Source organism: Physella acuta, unplaced genomic scaffold, assembly GCF_028476545.2.
Source record: "Physella acuta isolate Inbredline_101_S28 unplaced genomic scaffold, ASM2847654v3 ptg000142l, whole genome shotgun sequence".
NCBI lineage: Eukaryota > Metazoa > Mollusca > Gastropoda > Physidae > Physella > Physella acuta.
Genome location: NW_026731661.1, coordinates 1,734,021 through 1,761,588, shown reverse-complemented (window position 1 = coordinate 1,761,588; position 27,568 = coordinate 1,734,021). Strand labels below are relative to the sequence as shown.

The following is a 27,568-nucleotide window of genomic DNA, read 5'->3' as shown; positions in this document are numbered from 1 at the left end:
ATTCTCTTTTTCACCTTGGCAGGCCAGGCTTTCATCATTGCATGCAGCAACTCGCTTTTGTCCAAATTCGAGCAAACGCCAATTTTCACATTTGTCCCATTCAGGTAAAAGTCCATTCGAGCATGTATCACAATTAGGCAAATGTCAATTCGAATATCACAGACATTTAGGAAAAATGTCCATCGGCAAATTGTCTTTCCGGTAATTATTTTGTAGATTCCTATTTTTTTCTCTCCAATTAGATAATTAATTAATCATTAAAAGTAATTAAACTATGACTGCATTAAATAGATAAAGTGAAGATAGATGGCAAAGAGGGCACGCTACCTTGAAATATCCGCCAGTCCGGTTGAGTGGGGGGGGGGAGTGTGTGTGTCTACCATTCAGATTGTGCACATTCAATACCTGGGAAACAGAAGACTGTTAGGTTTTACTTGCGGGCTGATCGAGTGATGTTTGGCTTGAGACTGTCTAAATAACATTGTTTTCTTAAAATTATAAAAAAAAAATTTTATCGGCACACGAATTCGACAATGATGATTAAAGATAGATCAGGCACAAAGTAGGCCCTATTCTACAAATTATATACCATCTATCAATGGTTCTTACGTTTTTAAATACTAAAGCAATCTAATTATTTTTTTATATTGAAACGTATCTCTTAAATGATATATACGACAGTAAATGTTTTTATTAGAAAATTAATATAATTATGTAATAGAGGTATACTATATTTGAAATGTTTAGGTACACGTTAATCAACAAATAAATTGGTAAGTTGTTTCCCTTATAAAATGTAAATTAAGTCCCGATCATTTATCACACCGAAACAATATAATTCTAATATGTCTTTCTCGTGAGAGCAGCACAAAGATAAGAGTCTGAACAATTTCATTTTATTTAATAGGAGCGTTGAGTGTAGGCCTATATGGAATAATTACGTCAAATAATTGCAACAGTGTTACTCATGTTTGCGTTGTTTTATTTTCCTATTCATTTTACATGGAATAGTTTAGACGTGATGTTCTACCGTTTGTTTTATTGTCCTCCGTTCTTCGTTTATTTACTGTTTGATTTAAAATGGTTTTGGATGGAATTAAATTTGTTAATTTTTATTGCATTTTTGGTCACTATTATCATTTAATATGGATTAGTTTAGACGTAAAGCTCTATCTTTTGTTTTGATGTCCGCCGTTCTTCGTTTATTTATTATTCAGTGAACTTTGTTGTTGGTCCTTCGGTTGCTGCGGTGTGGATGCTCCGACTGGTATCTCTGTTATAATCGTCAGTGAACTTGGTTGTTGGTCCATCGGTTGCTGCGGTGCGGGTAGTCCTGTACCCTGTGTTGTTGAGAGGTTTGCTTCCTGGCAATACAATACAATAACCAAAATTAAATAATTCGAAATCGACGGTCGAAAAAACGAGTTATTGTTAAATATTAGTCACATATGATATAACAAAATATATAACATATTTAAATGGTTCTTTTGATTTTTAAATACAAATGCAATTTTTGATATACCGGAAGTATAAAAACAATAATGGTGATTTAATAGAAGAAACACTTATCTAGCTTCACTATCCAAGTGTATATTTTTATATGCTAGAATACAATTGTAAAAGGGAGCCGGACGTTTTCCCGAAAGACACTTGCCCGAATGCCGTTTGCCCGAAGGCCGATTTCCCGAATGGACACTTGCCCGAATGCGACAAATGCCCGAATGGACACTTGCCCGAATGCGACAAACGCCCCAATGGACACTTGCCCGAATGCGACAAATGTCCGAATGGACACTTGCCCGAATGCGACAAATGCCCGAATGGACACTTGCCCGAATGCGACAAACGCCCCAATGGACACTTGCCCGAATGCGACAAATGTCCGAATGGACACTTGCCCGAATGCGACAAATGCCCGAATGGACACTTGCCCGAATGCGACAAATTCCCGAATGACACTTGCCCGAAGTCCGTTTGCCCGAAAAATGTAAATACTAGATAATAAAAAATATTTTCAAATAGACATTCTTTCATCAATTTAAGTTTGAAATTTTGATTATAAACACAAATCTAAGCATAAAACAAAGTTGTTTATATTTTTAAATTTAACTTAATTTTTTTTTTAAATCAAAACTGAGAAAGTACAGTAAGAAAAACTTGATTCTTTAATAAATGTAAGGTGATGTTGGCGGTGTTCTAACATTCTTTTGATGAATGTTTTGAACACCTTGTTTAGCCGACGTGTGCGGTGGTTATGTAGCTTTTATGACACGGCGTAGGCGGCGCAGCGTCTCGCAACATTGAACAGAGGCGCGTTTGTTTGTTTATCTTATTATGCTTTGCGTGGTAATATATAATATTTTTTTTTCACTTTCTTTTTGCGTAGATGTGTTTTGTTTACCAACATTTTAAATTTAAATTGATTACGAATGATTATTTAGTAATATATAATGTTAACATTTTTCGGGCAAACGGCCTTCGGGCAAGTGGCATTCGGGCATTTGTCGCATTCGGGCAAGTGTCCATTCGGGCATTTGTCCCATTCGGGCAAGTGTCCATTCGGGCATTTGTCGCATTCGGGCAAGTGTCCATTCGGGCATTTGTCGCATTCGGGCAAGTGTCCATTCGGGCGTTTGTCGCATTCGGGCAAGTGTCCATTCGGGAAATCGGCCTTCGGGCAAACGGCATTCGGGCAAGTGCCTTTCGGGAATTTGTCGTAGACCCTTGTAAAATCACTGTGGTGTACGCTTTAAAATATTTTTTTTACAAAAATGTGTATGTCTGATTTGTAGGCGTGATTTATTTTTGTATTTCTCATTCCTGGGAACTTCACGATCATCGTGTTTATATTCATCGCATTTCTTGTAAACATCCGTTATAGCATAATTTTTTTATGTTTTTTTATAACAGCTGAGTTTAAATATCACAGTTAGAAATGAAAATTGACAATTGAAATGTAATTTATAGTTTAACTTCAGAAATAGTAACTATATTTTCTTTAAGTCAATGTTGGTTCATGAAATTATTTGCTATTTCTATTGTTCATATACACTATTTTTCTAGTTAATGCTCAGCATTGGTATTTATTGTCTTTGAAAACACGGAGTCGTATAGTTGTTAATTAACGTTTAGACTTTTACATACAGTGGTACCTCAACATAAGAGAGCCCCAATACAAGAGAGTGTTGGGATACGAGCTGTTGAGCAAGCTAAAATGTGCTTTGTAACACAAGCAAAATTTGAGATACGAGTAACCCGATTAGCGGGTGTAGATGTTCATGGAAAAGAAACTGCGCCAAAAAGTTGCAACTAACTGTGCAAAGGAGCTTTTTGATAACACTAATTTCCTAACTCAAATAATTTTACTTTATTGCTACATAAATGCAACTTATGTTTTATATACAAATAAATATAAGTAAGCGTAAGACTCTAATACAAGTTTTAAAAGCGTACTCATTTGTAAACACTAGATAAGACCGTCAACTTTTTTGCATTCTTTGATTATCGTGGTGTTTATATGTAAGTATATTGTATTGCTCGGTACGAAGTGTAAATAATAGCATTTGTGTACCTAGTTATTTTTAGACATGTGGCTATCAACCTTTGACCTTTTAAAAAAACATAATATAGCTACTGCCTGTTAGTGGACTTTTATTTAGCAAAAATCGTTTTTTATTGACAACAGTTGCATTTAGTTTTGAAAATAGAAATTATTTCAAACCGACGCCACAAAAGGTGCAACACTAATTGAAAGATTTGTTTGAACCATATATAAGCTAGTGATTAGTGTAATGCTCTGGCGTTTTAGTTTTGATTATTTAAAATTTTTAAATGTATTTTATCACGGTAGAAAAAAAAATGTACATTTTTTTGTGCAAAATAACAGTTTATAATTTTATTTTTTTATTTCAATACAAATGCGTATTACATCGTGACGACAACCATTTGCTGCCTTTAATAATTGTTGTGTTGTAAGAGTTGTTTCCCCTAACATACAGAAGATAACCAGGTAACTCGGTGCATTTCTCTAGCACCGTGTTGTTTATATTCCTCTATTAGATTTCGTTATATCCGCAAAATTTCCATAACGAACTGACACACACAAATTTAATATTTTTTAGTATTAGAATTTGTATTTATACAAAACCATAGTAAATTTTCGCGTGTTTTCAGTTTGCTTTTAAAGAATTTCAACTAGTGTGTAGTTCATCGATTGAATCATTATTTTTTTTTCCCGTTTCATATTGCCGTCCATATTGATCCATACATATATTATAAATAAACGAAACAGTGCTTATTCATACATACATTGAATATACATGTATATTATGCAGAGTTTCTTCCATGCATCTCTTCCTCTGCCCCCCCCCCCCCACGAAGAAAGTCTACCGCCCCAACCCCACCCCACGAACGAAATGGAATTTATATAGGAAACATATACTTCTTCTTCGTTCTTAATTGAGAATATGGTGGAGGATTTAGACAACAAGTCCAACTTCGTGAATAAACCGGTCTGTGGTCTCCAGATCAGCAGGTGCCCCATACAATTTTTCCCTGAGTGGGGTGAGCAGGGGCCAGTGTCTGACTCGCGCCTGGCTATATAAAGAACATTCCTGAAGGACATGGTCCGTATTTTCCGGGCCTTGCCACAACGGCATATTTCGCCACACCCAATTTTTAGTTTTTTATGCATGTGTTGATTTAGTCTGTTATGGCCTGTTCTAAGTCGAAAGATTATGTATTGTTGTTTTTGTGTCAAATTATAATATCCTTCATCTTTATTGAAGTGAGGGTGTGTGTCAGACCACATTTGCCTGGGATCCATGTTGTTTGATGACGTCAACGACAAGGAGAATGATGATGATAACAATAATGATATTGACGATGTTAACGGCAATGACGGGACTGATGTAATTTTAATAACACATTCTTACACAGTCTCATTAAAATAACATGTAGTACCATGGTGCCTGTACATCAATTGGTATTTTCTCTCTACAGCGCGGTAATTGTAATTGTTATCTAACTATTCTATTTTGCAAGGTTATTTTGTTTACATTTCTAAAGTTTATACACAATTATTATTTTAACGTTTTTACACTTGCTTTTTGGTGGGTTTTTTTTTCATACAGTGAACTATTGCGGTTAAAAATTGTATTTTTATAAATCTTTCGACAATGATGTGTCACGGTGAACATAATAGTAAGCACTCGTTTATTTATGTTTTCCTTCTTACATAAGATTTACATATTTACATATAATTACGTCCTACTGACAACACGTAATATGAGATTAAATCCATAATAAAATGTAAGCCTATTTAGGATAACTTAAAATACGACGCTAGAGTGACCACAATAACTTGTCTTTAAGCCCCAACTTTATTTAAAAAGATGCATGTAGGTAAAACATACGAACCTTTTGAAAAAGTTAAATGTAGATATTTGTAATTTAGATATGTGGATTAAAATAGGAGATATTTAAACACGTAATTGATATATTTTAAACCTTAAAAAAAACATGTTTATAAAATAAATGACAAACAAATAAATAAATTGTTTTTTTTAAGTCTCAGATGATGTAATTCTTTTCAGCTCGCCTGAGCTTTGTCCCGAAGGTGACCACTGTCTAATTACTTGTATTTCATCACGTGACATACGAGGACCGTAGTAGATTTACAAACCTCCGCTATCTTCATCTCTTTCATTCTTAAATATGCATATAATACTTAGAAACGTTTAGTGGTAAGGGTTGGGGTTATAAAGTAGTAAGCTGGCATAATCAGTGTTCTGAAAAGAAACAGTGGCATTCGGTTATGAAGAAGTTTTTGAATTTTGGGGGGGGGTTGGAGTCGGGGATGAAAGCTACCAGTCTGTTCATCCAAAAGTGTTTTCTTTTTTTCGTTATACACTTGTTTAATTTGTAATTTATTTTTGGTTTAAATTAAAAACCATTAATATTTTTGTATGGAAAAAGTAGCGAAAACATGGCACCAACTTATCAAATGATAAATCGCTCAATATTTAGCATTAAGTAATGAAATCTGACAAAAGTTTCACATTTAGAGTTAGATCCAATATTAGAGGACTTGTTAATAGATAATGTCATTTTACATCATTGTTTCAAAGACATTTTTTTTTAATGTTTATTGTATCTTTTGTTATTAAAAAAGGTATGTTTTATTTTATTTCTATTATTTATTTTTGTTGTGTTTCTTAAATTAATGTACTAATATTTGATTGTTTCCCCTGCATAAAAAACATTAGAGTTACCTTTACCTAAACAATGCTTTGTCATTTATTCTCTATTACTACGATCTATGGCAAAGCATAATGTTTATAATTATATTTGCAGTTTGGGATGTGGGCCCCATATTTTGTTAACTTTTGAAAGAAAATAGACTGTTTTTTTTTACTTCATAAGTAAGCTATCATTTATCGGAGTTATTACACTTACACTTATTTAAAAATATGTTTACCTTAGCTTTCTTTCTTAAAAATAATGCGTTATCTCATATACGCTAAATTCTATATATATTTGATTATTGTTAAAATCTTTGTATCACAAATACATGCCTTCTAAAAGCGTGTTTATACAGTTGTACCCAGTTTACCATTACAGATGTAGCAGATAGTGTCTATGATGGACATGCACATTTTACAGCTAGAGAATAGGTCTGTAATGTTCTTATGTTTGGTATGATTGACATGTAGTTTTATTTTTTTCTGTTGCTGTGTAGGGGAGGGAGTGGACGTGTTTTTCACGTGTATTGTTATTTCAGGGGTGGACGAGAATACTGTTATTGTAACACGTCGGGTTAAGGCTTGGTAAGTCATTGTTTATGGTGAGTATGTGAGTTGTGTTCAGCCCCACGTTGTTGTGTTATTCCCCTTAGACCAAATGTTGGTATTCAGTTTACTAGGTGTGTGGACGAGAGTTGATGGGTTGATTTGGACAGAGGGCTAGGCGAATATATTACGGGTGTAGGCCCGCACTAATACTGTGGTCCAAACTTTGTGTAGTTTGTTTATTGTACTTCTTAAAGTCGACCTTAACAGCTGGTGGCCAGTAAAAACAAGAAGAACTTAGAAATAGATCGGCTGTACAAAAACCCCTGAAGCGATCGCAATTTACCGGGACTTGTCACAGTCGCTGGTATTGTTTAAGGATAAATGTTTACAATATAAGGTGTTTATTGCCTGAGACTTGTCACAGTCGCTGGTATTGTTTAAGGGTAAATGTTTACCATATAAGGTGTTTATTGCCTGAGACTTGTCACAGTCGCTGGTATTGTTTAAGGGTAAATGTTTACCATATAAGGTGTTTATTGCCTGAGACTTGTCACAGTCGCTGGTATTGTTTAAGGGTAAATGTTTACCATTTAAGGTGTTTATTGCCTGAGACCTGCCACAGTCGCTTGAATTGTTTAAGGGTAAATGTTTACCATATAAGGTGCTTATTGCCTGAGACTTTCATCGTCGTCACAAGATGGTTGTTATCGTCGTCACATCTGAATTTGTATCATCGCCACTACCGAACTGTTACTGTCGTCGTCAGCAAACTTTTAACGACGTCCCTACTGAACTTTGACACCATAATATTTACTACCAATGACAGAGAGTTGCTATGGGAATAGGGCTGGGAATTTCAAGGTAAGTTTTTATTTTCTATTGGTCTTTAGCGGGTACATACTTTCGGTTTTTTATCATTTGTCAAATACAGAAATCTGCATTTTACAGATTTCATTCCGTCTCCTCTCTCTTTTTCTCTCTCTCTCTCTCTCTCTCTCTCTCTCTCTCTTGATATAAAAGGTATACGAAATGGCATCAACCTAGCTATAGCGGTACTCAAGTTATCGTGTTCACAGTCACAAACACACACACATACATACACACATGCACACACACAGACATTCGGAAAACTTGTTTTTTTTTTTTTTTCGACTCACGGGGTTAACATGGCCCGGGGACAAACTTTCGATTTGCAACCCCCCCCCCCTCAACTTTCAATTTGCACCCCCCCCCCCCTCAACTTTCAATTTGCAACCCCCCCCCTTAACTTTCAATTTGCAACCCCCCCCCCTTAACTTTCAATTTGCAACCCCACCCCTCAACTTTCGATTTGCAACCCCACCCTCCTCAACTTTCAATTTGCACCCCCCCCCTCAACTTTCGATTTGCAACCCCACCCCTCAACTTTCGATTTGCAACCCCACCCTCCTCAACTTTCAATTTGCACCCCCCCCCCCCTCAACTTTCAATTTGCACCCCCCCCCCCTCAACTTTCGATTTGCAACCCCACCCCTCAACTTTCGATTTGCAACCCCACCCTCCTCAACTTTCGATTTGCAACCCCACCCTCCTCAACTTTCAATTTGCACCCCCCCCCTCAACTTTCGATTTGCAACCCCACCCCTCAACTTTCGATTTGCAACCCCACCCTCCTCAACTTTCAATTTGCACCCCCCCCCCCCCTCAACTTTCAATTTGCACCCCCCCCCCTCAACTTTCGATTTGCAACCCCACCCCTCAACTTTCGATTTGCAACCCCACCCTCCTCAACTTTCAATTTGCACCCCCCCCCCCTCAACTTTCAATTTGCACCCCCCCCCCCCTCAACTTTCAATTTGCACCCCCCCCTCAACTTTCAATTTGCACCCCCCCCCCTCAACTTTCGATTTGCACCCCCCCCCTCCTCAACTTTCAATTTGCACCCCCCCCCCTCAACTTTCAATTTGCACCCCCCCCCCCCTCAACTTTCGATTTGCAACCCCACCCTCCTCAAACTGCAAGTATGCAGCTAAAATGACATTTTAATTTGTTTTTACAACCCATTTTGCCCCCCCCCCCCCCCCCTGCCCCCCCCCCCCCCCCTCCATCGCTACGCCCCTGTGTGTGGGTTAGATGTAACATTTTCTCCATCTCTTCTGATTGTTGCTGATATATTTTTACAGCCAAGAAAGAACGTCTCCGTCTTATATTTTAACATAATGCTGTGTAGTCAGCCCCTGCAGCAAAAGCTACCTAAGCTAACTTTTCTAGCACTAAAAAACAGAATAGCAGGATCTGGTCATGTCTTTTAGCCTTCCTTCATCTCATGTCAAACATCCAGTATTAAATCTACTATATGTTCCTCTTCAGTTGTATGACCCAATACTGTCGACTGTTACTCCAGATGTACAATCACAGCATACATCAGCTCGCAGTATTTTATTATTATTTTGAAATTATTTATTTATTTATTTTAAGCGAAAAAAGTTAAAACAAAAATGTTCGCATAAGCAAAATATCATACAAAAATAGTTTACACAAATAGTATAATTTTATCAATTTTTTAATCCTTATTATTTTCCAATTAAAAACAAATACAATAACATCCCACGCCGTTTGGGTGGATATTTACAAGGTAGATACATTGATGTACAGAAAATAGGAGATACATAGCGAAATAAGTAAATGAATACGTAAGTTGTTATAATATACTTATATCATTTTTTTTTATTTAAAATGTTTATTTTTCACTAGCTTCCCAACAAAATTAAAATCTTTAACTTATAATGTAACACCCTTGAGGGGTGATAATCTAAATACTTAAGAAATGAAAGATAAAATACACATTTTAAATTGTAAGATATAAATAGCAAAGCCAGACCTGCTTTTTAAAAAGTGGGTACAACTATACACTGATCAATTGAAACTTTAGTAGCCTTAAGAATGTCTAACTTTGGGTCCTTGTTTACATCATCTATACAATTGTTTTAGCTCCAATTACACACGTTCTTCATCATGAAGAAAAAATATTCAAGCTGTCTCAAATCAATTTTACTTTTCGACTTCATCATCATCATCATCGTCTGAATCATCATCTGAATCATCGTCATCATCATCGTCGTCGTCATCTTCATCCTCATCTGACTCAAAATTGTGATCAGGAATATCATAGATCCTAACAACAGGCTTGTTTGGATCTTTCATGATGAGATATTTGCCTTCTTTCAGTTTCATACACGTGTCCACGATACATCTCAGAATATCCCAAGCATTATCCATGTTCAAGTTGATCTGACTGGCAAATTCTACAGGCTTAAACTGTTGGGTTCCAAGTAGCACATGCTTGGCTGTGTCTTTCACGTGTAACCGAGACACATATCCAAATTTAATCTGGTCAGATCCTGCCAACAAAGCACTGACAGTCCATTTGGCTAATTTACAACTATTGTTTTTAAGTTCAGTGGCAAGAACAGCACATCTCTGGCTGTCTAAACGACTGCGCCAATCAACACCACCAGAAAACCTTGAATCCCATTCATTTAGAGACTTGATATTCATAAACTGAATTTCATTATTAGGACCATTTGTCACAGCATCATGCTCTGTTCGAGCTATCAAGACAATATCCTTACCAAGATCCCATTTACGATACCTTTATCCAACAGAAGCTACTTCTGAATCATCAGCACCTTGGATGAAGGGATTGGGCTTCTAAACGGTGTATTTTTCCTCATTCATTCTCAAAACGTGCTGAGAAAAGTTGTGGTTAATAAAAGTTGCCTCAAGAGCCAAACTACGAGGGGAGTTAGTGCTAGCACTGCCATCTTCTTGAGGGGGTTCTGTTGCTGTCTCACTTACAGTGAGAAGATCAAAGTCAGAGTCATCACGTTTGTCAAAGAATAACTTGTTTCCAACACATGGGCAACAACATCCCAGGAATAGGATGAGCGGGGGCAACACATCATTGTTGCTAATATAGCATCGGTTGCAACCACATTTCCTTGGCTTTTAGCCAACTGTCTAATGATGGGATCATCTGTTGTGGTAACCTTGTGAAAAATTATGTTAATCCTTTTCAACCTTTTTTTTTCATTTTTAGTTGTGACTCTGTCATAATATTTGTCATAAAACTCCATGGAGCCACATGTCATCAACTCTTCTCCTTCTTTAATATCAGAAAGATTAAGCTTTGTCAGTCGTGGGAAATTCATCTCTTCAACTACGACCCAATCATCCTTGATTTGCACAGATGCATCACGGTTTCTAATAGGCATTTTGCTTATGTTCTCCTGCATTTGTTTACCAAATTGTTTCTGCCATTTTTTAAGCAGTCGCTGCCTATCCCTCTCACGATTCTTTTGAGTCTTGGTAAGAACAAGCATATTAGCTTGAGTTTGCTGCTGGCGTCGTTCTCTATCCCTGCGTTGACGATTCTGTTGAAGCAGACGACCTCTTCTCTGGTAAACTGGTTTTTGGACCCTTGAAGTGTCCACCAATTGAAAAGTGCTTTCACCCTCTTCATGGTAATAGGCATATTGACTCCCACCTCCAAATGCAGAATTGTATTTTCCTAGATATCTTTTATCTTGATAAGTGCTTCCTGTCCAATCAGATACCTTTCCAAGACGAACATCTTTAGAAAAGGCTGATAGGGCATATCTTTAAATTGATCGGGTATTTGATTGGGTCCCCATCCATTCGGGTTGTCCTAAATTTGCGGCGGTATAAGGTGGGCAGTCGACATCTTTATTACATAAACGTGAAAACTGGTCTGAAATCAATGTACGTACGCTTTCGACCTGCGCTTATACACTATGGTATACTTATATCAAAATAGTAATAATTCAGATGTATGGCTATCATCGTCAACATTTATCGAAGATAAGTCACAATATATATAACAAGATATTAAATATCTTTAAATGGTTTTCACAATTGTAAATACAAAAGTAATTTCGTTATATTTTGATATCAAAATAAATCTATTAAATGGTACATACGAACAGTTTAATAAGTTTACGTAAATGAATATACAACAGTTTAATAGATGTATACTATTTTGTACTACTAATGCACACTTTAATCAACACAATAATGTGTAAGTTGTTTCCCTTATATATTATCACATCGCAGCAACAGTATTCTCATTTCCGTCTTAACTTAATCGGTGAGCTTAGCACAGAGACACGACACTGTGTTTAATACATTTTATTTTATGTAATTGTTGTGTATGGAATAATTACTGCAAACAATTGCAACAGCATTATTCGTTTGTATTGTTTTATTATCCTATTCATTTAATAAGGAATATTTTAGGCCCTAAACTTTAGGGGTAATGTTATATCGTTAGTTTTGCTGTCAGCTATTATTAACGTATTTAACTTGGGATTTAAAATCTTTTTGGGGGGATTTAAATGCCCTATATATCTTTCTGTAGACAAACAGGACAACTTTTGAATAGAAATGTATCAGATGATTGTCAGGACTGTAGGGTGTACTCGTGTCTGTGCTGCTCGACCTATGTGTAGTTTAATCTTGGTTTACATTGACCCTGGTGTAGAAATAGATTTTTGGAAATATTAACACTGATATTATAAACAATTATTCAAACCATAGAAAAGCAGTATTATACTTTAAAAACAGAATTTATGCTAATTTACAAATATTTGAATCTTTATAAAGCTAATATTTTCAAACTTGAATACGAGACAAATAATGAAAGTATAAAGCTTAAACAGCACTCGTACGGTTTAGAACTTCCAATATGTATTAAGCTGACAACAACGAATCACCTGTAATATTTTACAATAAAAATTGTATATAGTGGTATTGAAAGATTGGGTAGATACATTTAAAGATGTTTTCTCTAGTCTATATGTTCTAGTTCATCTACTTTTGTCTTTAGTTGTTAAAACAGAGTAATTTTTATTTCAGGAATCACCAAAGGGGGGGGGGGGAATCGGAGGGGCGTCAACCACCACCCAAACCCCTTAAAATAATATAGAATGTATACATAAATGTATACTTTAAACACATTCCGCTCCCCCCTCTCTCTTTATCCATCCCACCCCCTCCCCCCTCCATCGGAGAAAAAAATGGAAATTGTTAGGCACAGTTTGACATAGACACATTATTTTCAATTTGCCTTAACTAAACTTATGCCCAAGAAAATATGTGATATTGCTAAAAATATTCATCTACCACATGTTTTTAATTAAAGTTTTTCATGAAATTTTTTTATTTGCATTTCGTTCGTTAAAAAAAATATTTTCAAAAACATCATTTGATAGTTCTCGTTTATTGTTTTCTTTGTCTTCCACTCTTCATAATTTCCGTCGTTACAAAAAAGCATTGGTCTGGGTTAGTTATAACATTTTCTCCATCTCTTTTGATTGTCGCTGATACATTTTATCTGCCAAATAAAAACACTGTTACGTTTTACATGTGCAACTATTGATAAATAGTCAGATCCTAAAGCTAAAGCTACAATAATTTTGACTTCTGTTAACTTCTCTAACACCAGAAAACAAAATAACAAGATCGTGTCTATTGTTTTAGACTTCCTAGATCTCATGACTAACCTCTGCTCTTCTTCACTTGTATGACCTAATACTCTAGACTGGTCAAAATCGTTGCGGAGGGGGGGGGGGGGGGGGGGTTAAGGTACATGTGTCCCCGGGCGCCGACCCAAGGGCGCCAAAATAAGCTCATTTTAGCTGCTATTTTGAATTATAATTATAAAACAATATAATGGGGGGGGGGGGGGGGGGCGTCAAATTGAAAGTTAGTCTCGATGCGCGGGTGGGGTAGCTACCCGTTGAGACTGTTCTCTAGAATGACGACTAACGCATACTTCTACTGGTAATAATCTTTCTCGATATAATTCATTAGATAAACTCTGTGATAAAATTATGGAGGTTCCATCAACTGCATTACCGTGATTTAATCATTCTATATATCGACGCTGGAATCTTCACGATTATACAGTTTACAACCAAAGCATTTCTTTTATGGATAAAGTGCATCAGTTATAGCAAATTTGTATTGTTGCTTTATAACAACTGACTGTAATATCCCAGTTAAATATGGAGCTTTTCAATGGAATGTTTATTTATAGCTGAGATGAGACAAAATAATTAGAATTTCTTTTAAGTCAATTTAGGCAAAATATATTATTTGCTATTCTAATAGATTGCATACATAATGTTTCTAATTAATGCTCAGCATTGGAATTGTCACGTCCTGGTTAGTTTCTACTCAATAACGACTCGTGTTTACGTTCCATACTTTTATTCCGTCTCAAATATTCACATTCCACAGTAGCCCTCGTCCTAACCGCTACCAACTAACCCCTAACAATCATTCACTCCAGCTTTTATACCACATCGACCTTGGGATAACAATACATAAACACACCGGGGTTAACAATATTCTAGGGTAAACTCAACTCACACACACACTCTCCCCTAATTCTAGATTATTCTAACATATTTCTATCTAACCTACAACTGACCCGTAACAGGAATGCTAACATATTTTTCAAAATGCCTTCTTTATGTATTTCTTTTTAAAGTATTTATAAGAACTTTAGAACAAAACCCAAAGTGTGATCGAAAACATTGTTTATGTACAACATCCGTTGGACAGTGAACACAATTTTATGATATCATTTGTCTTTATACAGTTAAAATATTTTACTCTCACGTGATAACAATAGTCTAATGTCTACTTTTATTTTATATAACAATAAATAAAAGCGTAAGACTGTAATAAAACAAAAGCGTATTTATTTGCCAACACATATTAAAGACCGTCAAATTTTAGCATTCTTTATCGGCGTATTTATATGTAAATGTATAATATTAATCTGTACGAAGCGTTAACGATAGCATTTGTGTACCTGGTTATTTTTTTACATGTGCCAATCAACTTTCAACCATTTAAAAAACAATACAGTTACAACCCGTCCGTGATTTGTATTTAGCGATAAGTAATTATTATTGCTTAAATTTGGGTTTAGTTATGTAAAACCAAATGTTGTACTTTAATACATTTTTTTAATATATATATAATTTGTTGTGTTTATTCAAAGCTGGAAATTCGTAAGCATAAAATGCACAATGAACACGATTTTAAAAACAATAAGACCAATACTTTAAAATATGGCGTCGCTCAGTGAACATATCAAGTTTGCGAATAATATATACATTAGATTTCTCAAGGGGTTAAGTCCAATTATATATAACATCTGACATTCTGCATGAGTGAGCAAGACTCAAATCTTCCGAGAATTTAAAAATAATTTAAGCTGGTCTGGATGATAAATGATACATGACTTGGTAACTATACTCAAAAAAAAAGTAAAAAAATAAAAATGATGACATTGCAACTTGGATGAAAATCTTGTGAATCCTTGATGCTTTTATCTGCTGAAAATGGTTGAATAAATCCCCAACCACGGCCACGATCGTTTCCATTAACAATTTCAACTCCAGCATCTTGAATAAGCCTTTTTGTTTCAGAAATAGCGTTTTTGCTCCCAGATAACTCAACAGAACTTCTACCAGATAAGTGGCCATCACGTGACACATTTATCCGACAACCACTGTCTGCTTCCATGTCTCGTAGTCTGCCTACTTCAGACGACTCAACATCAATTGTTTCAGATTCGCCACCACCATCACCTCCAAAGCCTCTACCAACTCCACCGCCACCACCATCACCTCCAAAGGCTCTACCACTATCACCTCCAAAGCTTCTACCACCACCACCTCCACCATCACCTCCAAAGCCTCTACCACCGCCACCTCCACCATCACCTCCAAAGCTACTACCACCACCACCTCCACCATCACCTCCAAAGCCTCTACCACCGCCACCTCCACCATCACCTCCAAAGCTACTACCACCACCGCCTCCACCATCACCTCCAAAGCCTCTACCACCGCCACCTCCACCATCACCTCCAAAGCTACTACCACCACCACCTCCACCATCACCTCCAAAGCCTCTACCACCGCCACCTCCACCATCACCTCCAAAGCTACTACCACCACCACCTCCACCATCACCTCCAAAGCTACTACCACCACCACCTCCACCATCACCTCCAAAGCTTCTACCACCGCCACCTCCACCATCACCTCCAAAGCTACTACCACCACCACCTCCACCATCACCTCCAAAGCCTCTACCACCACCACCTCCACCATCACCTCCAAAGCTACTACCACCACCACCTCCACCATCACCTCCAAAGCTTCTACCACCGCCACCTCCACCATCACCTCCAAAGCTACTACCACCACCACCTCCACCATCACCTCCAAAGCCTCTACCACCGCCACCTCCACCGTCACCTCCAAAACCTCTACCACATCCGCCGCCACCTCCATCACCTCCAAAGCCTCTACCAACGCAACCGCCACCACCATCACGTCCAAAGCCTCTACCGCCGCCGCCGCCACCACCATCACCTCCAAAGCCTCTACCACCACCGCCGCCACCACCATCACCTCCAAAGCCTCTACCACCATCACCTCCAAAGCTTCTACCACCGCCGCCGCCACTACCATCACCTCCAAAGCCTCTACCACCGCCACTTCCACCATCACCTCCAAAGCCTCTACCACCGCCGCCGCCACCACCATCACCTCAAAAGCCTCTACCATCACCACCTCCATCATCACGTCCAAAGCCTCTACCATCACCACCTCCACCATCACCTCCAAAGCCTCTACCACCGCCGCCGCCACCACGGCTTCCACCACTAAGGCATTCTTCAATTAGTCTCTTGGCATTTTCAATCTCTTCCGTTGTTCCACTGATTTCAACAGATTTCATTCCATCCTCATATCTGGATATTTTGATTCTGGCATTACTGTCTTGTTCTAGATCTCTGATTTTACTTCCAACAAGACCTATGATCTTTCCCACATTTGATGACTCAACCATCATTGTTGTTGAACTTACGCCGCCACCACGGCCTCCGCCAAAAGATCCGCTAAATGACATTTTGTCTAATTCCTAAAATTATAAATACTTTTTTTTTTCATTATTTAAAATTTAATTATAAGTTTAATTTCTAGAATGTTAATTAATAATGTATTACATAAATATAACTGATTAATCCTTGACAGAGTGAAAATATTCTAGTTTGATTTGACTTAAATCTTCCCCATCTCTTACAACAGATGAATACACAATGTTATATTCATGTTGTTTTTGCCATAGAGATGGACATCCAACGTTTGACCTTCTACACTCTAATTAAAGTAACGGATCTGGACATCCTTGAGCCCATTTGTGATTATGTTTTTACTTATCCCAGGCAGGGCAATGACTGCAATAGCACCGGCAGCTGTAGCATTGAATGATGTAACTGGTGAAGCGCCAACTGACGTAGCACCAGTGTTGTTAGAATGTGTTGCAGTGTTTGAATATGTGTCTCGCAGCATGATAGCGTGGTGAATGGCATTGATGGTCCAGTGTACGTAGCTGGCAAATTGTGTGTTTGAAGTTGTCTGTGTCTGACCATTGCACCACAACAGATTGTTTGTATGTTGGAGATGGACGATCCAAAGGGTTGAAGAACACAGGTTTCTCCATACACCCCTTGTCTTTGTATTTATTTTTATACCAATCAGGAAGTGCTGTGGGTTTCCTTGTTTCTCTGTCAATGTACACCAGCTGATTCAACTGTGTCCATAAAGGTTCTTCTATGGTTTTACCAGCGGTGTAGAAATGTGACACGCTTCCCATTGAGGAATTTCTAACATAGCCCATGACAAACACCTCGTCCAGTGGCTGTTTGAGAACTTCAGCAGAGTACAACGACCTTGACATTGTGAACTGAGTGGAGGACACAAAGGTGAAGTTGTTTTTAGTAATGCTTGGCCAGTCGAGAAAAACGTGACCAGCATTGTTGTAGGGTCTGTTCATGACGTGCGATCTGGATATGACAGAGGTCAACATCAGGCTGGTCAATTTTGGGTTACCATCTCTATCAAAACTTTCATGACCAGGTATGGTAAAGTTTGCTGTCCAAAAAGGTGTGTCTGTAACCCTAAGGTTTGTTACATGAAATTGGTTTCATAATGACTTTTTCCACACTTGGGTTGCTGCTGTTTTTAAGTTGTTTAAGACACTCATTGCGTCGAGTTGTTGATATTTTTCAACCTTATCATAACATAACCTTTGCCTTCGGACCTAAAATTATAAATAGAATAGTTTTAATGGAGAACCTACCGGATACAGAACGTGAGTTACAGATCAGGCACAAAGTATATAATAAATTATATACCATCTTTAAATGGTTATTTTGTTTTTAAATACAACAGCAATTTAATTACACTTTTATGTCGAAACTTATCTCTTAAATGATATATACGGTCGTAAAAGTTTGTATTAGGAAATTAAAATAATAATGTAAAAGATGTATACTATGTTTGAACTGTTTAGGTATACGTTAATCAACAAAATAATTCGTAAGTTGTTTCCCTTGTGAATGTAAATTAAAACCCGATCATTTATCACATCGAAACAATATAATTATAATATGTCTGTCTCTTAATTTGTGAGAGCAGCACAGAGATATGAGTCTGAACAATTTCATTTTATTTAATACATGTGTAGAGTGTATATGGAATAATTACGTCAAATAATTGCAACAGTATTATACATGTTTGGTTTGTTTTATTTTCCTATTCATTTAATATGGAGTAGATTAGACGTAATGTTCTATCGTTTGTTTTGTTGTCCGCCGTTCTTCGTTTATTTAATGTTTGATTTAAAATGTTTTTGGGTGGATTTAAATGTGTTCATTTATTGCATTTTCGATCACTATTATCATTTATTTTTTATTTTTTAATGTATTTATTTTTTTTTATTTTTTTCTTTTCCTTTTTTATGATTTTTTTTTTTTTTTTGTCGTTACAAAAACAGCTATGGTCTGGGTTAGATGTAACATTTTCTCATTCTCTTCTGATTGTTGCTGATATATTTTTACGGCTAAATAAAGCACTGGTTAGTTGTAAACTTGCAAGTATTGATGTATAGGCAGCTCCTGAAGCATTGTTTCAGTTAGCTAGATCCAGTGGCGTAGCGAGGTCGGGTGTCACCCGGTACGGCACTTAATGGTGTCACAACCCCCCCCCCCCCCAGAGGCGTAGCGACCCTTCCCGCGGACACATTTTAGATTTGCTCCTCCTCCCCTTCAAACGTTTGATTTGCATCCCCCCCCCCTTCTCAAACTTTCGATTTGCACCCCCACCTCAATTTTTTCTCTATATATTTTGCTATTTTTTTTTGCCATGGCGTCACCCCCCTAAATGGTGTCACCCGGTGCGATCCGCACCCCCGCCCTCCCCCCCCCCCCTCGCTACGCCTCTGGCTAGATCAGCAGCTTTAAATAGAAGATGCATTTGTGTTGGTTCACATTCAGTTTAATAGCAATCACACAGCCATGTTACTTTTGTGTTTATAATATCGTTTGTATTTGTTTTACGATCAAAATCAAATAATTTGATGACTTTGGTTGACATTTGGCAAAATGTATTTTAGTTTCCCCTCAGTTCTATATAGCGGTGGATAGCACTGTCACCTTGAGCTGCGGATGTTGCTATTTAAATTAAAGTAAATAACATGTAACTGTTTTTACACTTATATATATATTGTATGTTATATTAGTATGATCTGACTCTGATCGAGAACCGCAAGATATAGTGCTTTTATTTGTATTAATTCGATGTCTTTAACTTATAAGGGGTGATATGCAAAATGTTATATTTAGCATTTTATCGTTTAATTAAAAAAAGTCAAACATAACTGCATAAGCACAATACCATATGCAAATAATTTACACAAACAGTTTACATTAATCCCAATAAAAATCATTTTTGTTTAGGTGATGCCACGTTCTTTACTAGTGATGATTTATGCATTACGTTTACGTTTTCAATTTTTTTACTTTCTCGTAGGCCTATATACGAAGTATAGAGAAAGTCTTATAATCGTGCAAAAAAAATCGAGATTTTTACAAATCTCTACGTTTTACATCTCACTGATACGGAAAAACATAATTTTGCAATCTTGTCCGTGTCTGTGTGTCTGTCTGTGTGTGTGTGTGTGTAAACACGATAACTTGAGTACCGTTACAGCCAGGTTGATGAAATTTCATATATAAGTATTTTATCAAAATCGTAGATTCCTATCAACTTTTGAGCGATTTACGATAACCGGAAGTGGTACTTTACCTACTTTGAATTTTTCAAAAGCCTATAACTTGAGTACTATTTCAGATAGATAAACGAAATTTCACATGTAAGTAAAAGATCTAATGTTCTACCTTCTGTTAAATTTTGAGTCATTTCCGTTGACCGAAAGTAGTAATTTACGCTACTTCAGATTTCTCAAAAAACGAATGTAAATTTTCAAAGTACTAATAATATTGCGCACTATTATGTACTTTTTTATTTAGCGTTCACTTGGTGTGCAATTCTTTTGTCTACGAGATTTTATTCTATTTTTAAAACTTTAAGTATTTAAAATGGATTAAAAATCATGTCTATAGCCCGAGTTTCCATCCCCTGTTATTTTATATAAAAATATTCAAGAAAGTTTAGAGGAGATCACTCCCGGTTTATTTATAACGATATGTCTATTGACAGCTGATGCTCACAATACAGAGCTTGCCGTGTATGGCAATGTAAATAAATAATGCAATTACAAAACTTTCAAATACGAAATTCCAAACTTCCAAAATGTGCCGAAATGTTACATGGATAAACATAATTGAAGGGAAAGAACAGTGGTGGGGCCGGGAGGTGCAGGTGGGGGCTGGTTGAGTGGGCAGGGGAGGTGTAGGTAGGGGTTGGTTGGGTGGGCGGGGAGGTGTAGGTGGGGGTTATTTGGGTAAGGCGGGCTAGGCAGCGGGATCGTTGTTGTGTGACATGAAAGCTGAGGGTGAGGGGCGGGTCGCGATGGTTGACAGGACATGGGGAGAATGAAAGTTTGAGTTTAAGGCGAGCCAGGAGTAATAGGCTGAGATGTGTGTGAACTGACTACTGAGGTGTTACTATTTATAGTGTGTGTGTTAGTGTGCTGTATTTGTCAAGTCGTCTGCTAAAAATTAAATCTAAAATCTGTCCCGTAAACTGTGAATTGTTATTTTTTTTGGTATTTTTTGTGTACGTATATGATAATAGTAAAATAGAGACAACTGATAACTTTACAATGTCTGTTTGTAAGTGTTATACATAAAACAATACACAATTAAGCAACAATAGGAAACTGAATGGCAAATAATACATGGAGCGAAACAAGGTGGGGGCATGGGGGATGTGGGGGTGGGAGTCAAATTAATGTTGTTAGAAATTTATTTGGATAATACATCATCTTCAGTATTTAACACAGGGGTGGGGTCGTGGGGACGAAGGGGATGCAGTAATGGGGGTAAAATGATATTGGGGTCATGAGGTTTAGGGGCGGGGGGCGGCGAGGTTGTGATGAAAGGGGATGTGTCTGTTAGATTAGGCGGGCCAGGTGGCCAATGCAGTGTAATATGTTATTTGCGTTGTGGTGTTGCTAATTATGGTATATGTGTTTGAGTGCTGTCATTGTCGAGTCGTCTACGATAAAATCAAGTCTAATAAGTGTCCCGTGAACTGTACCTTGTCGTGTTTTGCTTTTGTTCTACTGTTCCAAATAGTCTGTTTATAGATACCTACCGTCCTTGCTTTTTGCTCTAGGTCCGTCCTGTCTCTTTGTTTAGGGATTTTGTTTAGAGTTATAACTAAATCAATGTTAAATGTCTCGTATTTTGTTATTTTGGTTTCTATCATCTTTTTCATGTTTTGTATGGAGGGACATTCTAAATAGATGTGTTTTCCGTTTCGGGTGTGTTTTGTCTGCATAGTGGGCAAAAGGGTTTCTGTTGTTTTGCTAGGTGAGTTGAATTGTAGATGAGTCTGTATGTTATTTCCCTGGCTTTGGGTGTGATGGTTTTGAGGTGTAGGTTCCGGAAGGTGTCTATTGTGTCTGTTAGAGCGTATTCCCTACACCATTGAATTCGGCTGTATAATGGGGTTGAGAGTTTTTGCACTCACTTTTAGTAGATGTTTTGTGATTTTTCGTGAACAAGTTGTTCCTTGTTTTTTAATATTTGTAAGCAGAATGCTTACAGAACGTTTTCAAAAATTGAATAATTGACGACGAAAATGATACAACAAACGGGAAATTTATATCACGCTTAAAATATATAACAAAATATATAACATATTTATATGGTTCTTATGATTTTAAATACAAAAAAAAATTATATACATTTATATATATAGAAACTTTTCTATTTAAAGACATTTACGAATGCATAATTTGTTATTAGAAAAGTATTATAAACATATAATAGTTGTATATTGTTTTTGTACTGCTTAGGTAGACTTTAATCAACAAAAGCATTGGAGAGCTGTTTCCCTTATAAAATGTAAATTAAATTAAGTCCCCTTTATTTATCACATCCAAGCAATACCATTCTAATAATGTCTTTCTCTTAATCGTCCACCTTAGCACAGGGACTTTAGTCAGATCAGTTTTATTTCATTTTAAAAGTGTGACAATCGCAACAGTATAATTCATGCTTATTTTGTTTTATTTTCCTATTAGTTTAATATCGAGTATTTTCGAGGTTATGTTTATTGTTTATTTTATTGTCTGCCATTCTTCACTTATTTAATGTTTGATTTAAAATGTTCTTGGGTAGATTTAAATTTACCCATTATGTCACATTTTTTGACACTATTATTGTTTGATTTAATACTTCTCGATTCTTCTCTTTTTTGCTTTCGCTCTTCGTGATATTTTTTTTCGTTACAAAAACAGCTATAGTCTGGGTTAGATGTAACATTTTCTCCATCGCTTCTGATTGTTGTTGATATATTTTAATGCCAATAACACACTTTTAGTCCTGTACTTTAATTGATTGATGTATAGGCAGCTCTTGAAGCATAAGTTACCTATATAGTGACATCTGTTAACTTTTCTGAAACTTGAAAGCAAAATAACAAGATATTGACGTTTATGTTAGACTTCCTTGATCTCATATCTGACCTCCAGTATTAAATCTGCTGTCTCTTCCTCTTCATGTGAATGACCCAACATTTTTCGACTTGAGCTCTAGAAGTACAATCAAAGCATACATCAACTCGTAGTAATCTTTCTCAATATCATTCATTTGGTAAACTTTGTGACAAAACTGTGGGGGTTCCATTAACAGCCTCACCACATAACTTGATTTAAATTATCTATTTTCGACTCTGGGATCTTGACGATTATAGTGTTTACAATCTTTGCATTTCGTGTATAGATAAGGAGCATCATTTATATCATATTTTTAACGTTGTTCTACAATAGCTTGGTATTATATCTCAGTTTAAAATATAATATTTTATATGGCGTTTCATTTATAGTTTGACATCAGACACAGTAATCAGAGTTTGTTTTAAATCAATTTAGGCTCAAGAAATTATTAGCTATTTCTATAGATCATGTACTATATGTTTCTTATTAATGCTCAGGTTTGGAATGCAAACATACTTTCAAAAATCTTCTTGGTGTTATGTTTTTAAATCATAACAAAACCTAATGTGTGATTAAAAACAATCTTTATGTGCAACATCCGTTGTAGAGTGAACACACGTTTACCATGTTATTTAATATATTATTACATGCATGCAATTTTTGTTTATATAACAATAAATAAAAGAGTAAGGATCTAAAAAAATAGAAAGCGTATTCGTAAGCAAGCATGTGATACGATAGTCCACTTTTAGCATTACTTGAGTTCATGTGTAGTATGTTATATTATTCGGTAGGAGCATAATTGAATAGACATGTGACTTTAACTTCCTAACCTTTCAAAAACGTAGATCTAGTAACCTAAAACTCGTTCTTGGATATTTTGTTAATGACAAATATTTAATGTTGTAAGGAAACAAATATTTGCTCAACTGACATTTCTGATGAACTGAATATAAAATACTTTTTCAGTCACTAATAAGAACATTTTTTTATATAAAGATATGGCGTTTTTATTTGGATTGTTTAAAATTGTATTTACATATTACAAAAAATAAACAAAACAACATTTTAATAAAAGAAAAATAATTTTTACTTTTAAATCTCTATCAATAAAAATGTGTTCCATCAATTGGTGTTCTTCATCTATCGATTTTAAATGTTGTAAGAGTTGTTGTTTCCCCTAACTAAAGGGAAATAACTAGATGACTTCTTTTAGCAAAGTGCTATTTATAATCTTCTATTCTATTTCATCTTGTCCGACACATTTCCATATGAATGTGGTACATACACAAATGTAATATGTTGAAGTAGTAGAATATTTATTTATACATAACCGTATTAAATAATCGCGTCTGCTCAGTTTGCTTTTAATGAATTTCACAATGTGTGTCGTGTATCGATTACATCAGTATGTTTTATTTTATTTCCTTTTATAAGGTTGTCCATATACATGCATAAATCTACATAAATAAACGAAACCGTGCATGTTTATAATATATACATTAAACATATGTTTATTATGTGTCCTATTCTAAATAGGCCCTATGTCTAAAAACTAGTTAGCTTGTTTCAGTTAGCTAGATCAGCAATTGTAAAGAGCCGATGTACTTTTATTGGTTCACATTCAATTTAATATCATTCACACAGCCATGAAAATACGGTGTTTGTTTATTTTGTTAAAATCGAATAATTGGATGACTATGGTTCACATCTGGCAAGATGTATTTTAGTTTCGCTTCAGTTCTATAAAGCAATGGAAATCACTGTCACCTTGAGCAGGGCGGATTTAGCTTTTTTTTTAAAAAACATTTATATATAATTTATATTAAAAAAAAACAATTTAGAATGTAGTATACACATATTTTATTAGTGTTTGTAAAATAATTTTTAAAAGTTATTTCCCATGAGTAAAAACTAAAAGACGATATTCGAGTAGATTGTATTACAACACCAAACAACACATTTGATAATTAACATAATTATTCTCACCACACTTTCCAAAATAAAATAGATACAATTTGGTGAAACATACACCACATAAATCAATGCAATTTGCCAAGATATTGAGTTATACCATCACTAATCCAAGGCGTGTCTTAAGTGTTATCTAGAGGCATGCAAACACAAAGGCACAAATACTTCTTGGATTGTATGGGGTTATATATAAAAAACATTACACTTTTTCGGACGATTTTTACATCATCCACCCCCTCCCCTCCGCCACACATCGTCACAAAAAGCCAGACCCTATCCCCTAAAATGACGTAACACCTCAGCCTACAACTTCCATCAAAATAAAATTGCAATAGCATTTTTTCCAAAATCTTTTTCTGAACTCTGTCAAAAATGGAGTATTTTAATCAATTCCTATTACAGTTTATTAAAACAGTTTTCTAAAACGCAAAATAACGGCTAAAACTCGTTTTCTAACAAAGCTTTTTTTAGAAGTGAAAATGTGTGACGTCACACCCCTCATCACACACCGTCACAAAATTACAGACCCCTTCCTCATACGAGCCTGACGCCATTTATGGACGAATCCTTTTATAAACCGTCTTCGTGACCATAGGTGGAGAGTGTCCAGGGTTGGAGTGGATATAGCTGGCTGTATTTTGATTATTGTTGCTATTGATGTTGTTCTGTCTTCTGCTGAGTGTGGTGCTGATGTAGGGGTTTTCTGTTGAGGTGACTTAGCTAGCAGTGGGTTGTCCAGTGGTGTAGAGGTTTTCTGTTGAGGTGACTTAGCTAGCAGTGGGTTGTCCAGTGGTGTAGTGGTTTTCTGTTGAGGTGACTTAGCTAGCAGTGGGTTGTCCAGTGGTGTAGTGGTTTTCTGTTGAGGTGACTTAGCTAGCAGTGGGTTGTCCAGTGGTGTAGGGGTTTTCTGTTAAGGTGACTTAGCTAGCAGTGGGTTGTCCAGTGGTGTAGTAGTTTTCTGTTGAGGTGACTTAGCTAGCAGTGGGTTGTCCAGTGGTGTAGAGGTTTTCTGTTGAGGTGACTTAGCTAGCAGTGGGTTGTCCAGTGGTGTAGGGGTTTTCTGTTGAGGTGACTTAGCTAGCAGTGGGTTGTCCAGTGGTGTAGAGGTTTTCTGTTGAGGTGACTTAGCTAGCAGTGGGTTGTCCAGTGGTGTAGGGGTTTTCTGTTAAGGTGACTTAGCTAGCAGTGGGTTGTCCAGTGGTGTAGGGGTTTTCTGTTGAGGTGACTTAGCTAGCAGTGGGTTGTCCAGTGGTGTAGAGGTTTTCTGTTGAGGTGACTTAGCTAGCAGTGGGTTGTCCAGTGGTGTAGGGGTTTTCTGTTGAGGTGACTTAGCTAGCAGTGGGTTGTCCAGTGGTGTAGGGGTTTTCTGTTGAGGTGACTTAGCTAGCAGTGGGTTGTCCAGTGGTGTGGTGTAGGGGTTTTCTGTTGAGGTGACTTAGCTAGCAGTGGGTTGTCTAGTGGTGTAGGGGTTTTCTGTTGAGGTGACTTAGCTAGCAGTGGGTTGTCCAGTGGTGTAGAGGTTTTCTGTTGAGGTGACTTAGCTAGCAGTGGGTTGTCCAGTGGTGTGGTGTAGGGGTTTTCTGTTGAGGTGACTTAGCTAGCAGTGGGTTGTCTAGTGGTGTAGGGGTTTTCTGTTGAGGTGACTTAGCTAGCAGTGGGTTGTCCATTGGTGTAGGGGTTTTCTGTTGAGGTGACTTAGCTAGCAGTGGGTTGTCCAGTGGTGTGGGGATGTGCAGTGTTGACATGTTTGCTCTCTGTCTGGGGTGGCTCTCTGATTTTCTATTATGTTGTCCTTGTAGTTCAATGTTATGTATTGTGCGATGATTGTTGGTTTGGCTGTGTAAATGAAAATGCTGCGGTCATTGGTATAAGAGATGAAATTATTTTATTCCGACCTGGATTTCTGGTTCTGATTGCGTTGACATGTTTTTGTTTTGGAAAATACACCACCCCAGGGAAAAAGAACGTCAGTTTCCGATGTAAGATAATGTTTTGATTAAATTTTAAATGTTGATATAATTTCCTTTTTCAATTCAATATCCAGTTCCAGTTAAAGGTTAAATGTCCATTATAGTTTTTTTTTTAATTCCATAAAAAGTCAAAGATAAAGATCATCTTCCAGATTAACGCTTCCGGTTAGATTTAGACTCCAATGAAATATATGTTAAATTATATAACTATACGTTTTATAAATATAAAGAATACGGTGGGTCACTATATTGTATATTAAATAACTCTGCTAAAATTAAACGATCATAGTAAAACGAGTAGTGGAATAAAGTGATCGAAAGAGCCTACCATGGCATTAACAGTGAATAAGTGAACAAATTAAAGCTACTCCGCCATTCGCCTTCACCCTACATTTGGCCGACACCACCAACAGCATTTTCCGTAGTCTAAAGTCGTCTGAACGTAAGCTTACTTAAGTGTTTTATGTTAAAGTAATAATTCTGACATTTTTTTGTTCATTAATTACTTGTTTTGAAGTCATTAATAAATTAATTAATTTTGAACGTAACACTTTTTTACACTAAAACCGACAGAAATACGTCAAAAAATTTCATACCTAGTATTTTCTTTAAATAATAAGAAATTGAGATAAATATTTATTTGATGATTATATTAAGATTTTTAAAAATGCATAGTATCGCCTATATTTGCTTTGTATCTGTATAATTTTTTTGTTATAATCCAACTTGTTAAATGAATAAAATAATCATGCTCAACTCTCTGTTAGCCATATTTAATTG

General features: G+C 36.4%; 2 protein-coding genes and 1 pseudogene across 2 annotated transcripts; all 3 read right to left on the bottom strand.

Annotated features, from left to right (window-relative positions):
• Positions 1-9,600: 9,600 nt before the first annotated feature.
• On the bottom strand, positions 9,601-16,420 carry LOC131935313 (eukaryotic translation initiation factor 3 subunit D-like; annotated as a pseudogene).
• Positions 16,421-16,424: 4 nt separating this feature from the next.
• On the bottom strand, positions 16,425-16,784 carry LOC131935312 (RNA-binding protein cabeza-like). The gene has a single exon (XM_059291697.1). The coding sequence runs from the start codon at positions 16,782-16,784 to the stop codon at positions 16,425-16,427; it is 360 nt and encodes a 119-aa protein (XP_059147680.1).
• Positions 16,785-17,186: 402 nt separating this feature from the next.
• Positions 17,187-22,998, bottom strand: LOC131935311 (uncharacterized). The gene is made up of 2 exons (XM_059291696.1): positions 22,919-22,998; positions 17,187-17,835 (listed from the first exon to the last, which is right to left on the bottom strand). The coding sequence occupies exons 1-2, from the start codon at positions 22,996-22,998 to the stop codon at positions 17,187-17,189; spliced, it is 729 nt and encodes a 242-aa protein (XP_059147679.1).
• Positions 22,999-27,568: the final 4,570 nt, after the last annotated feature.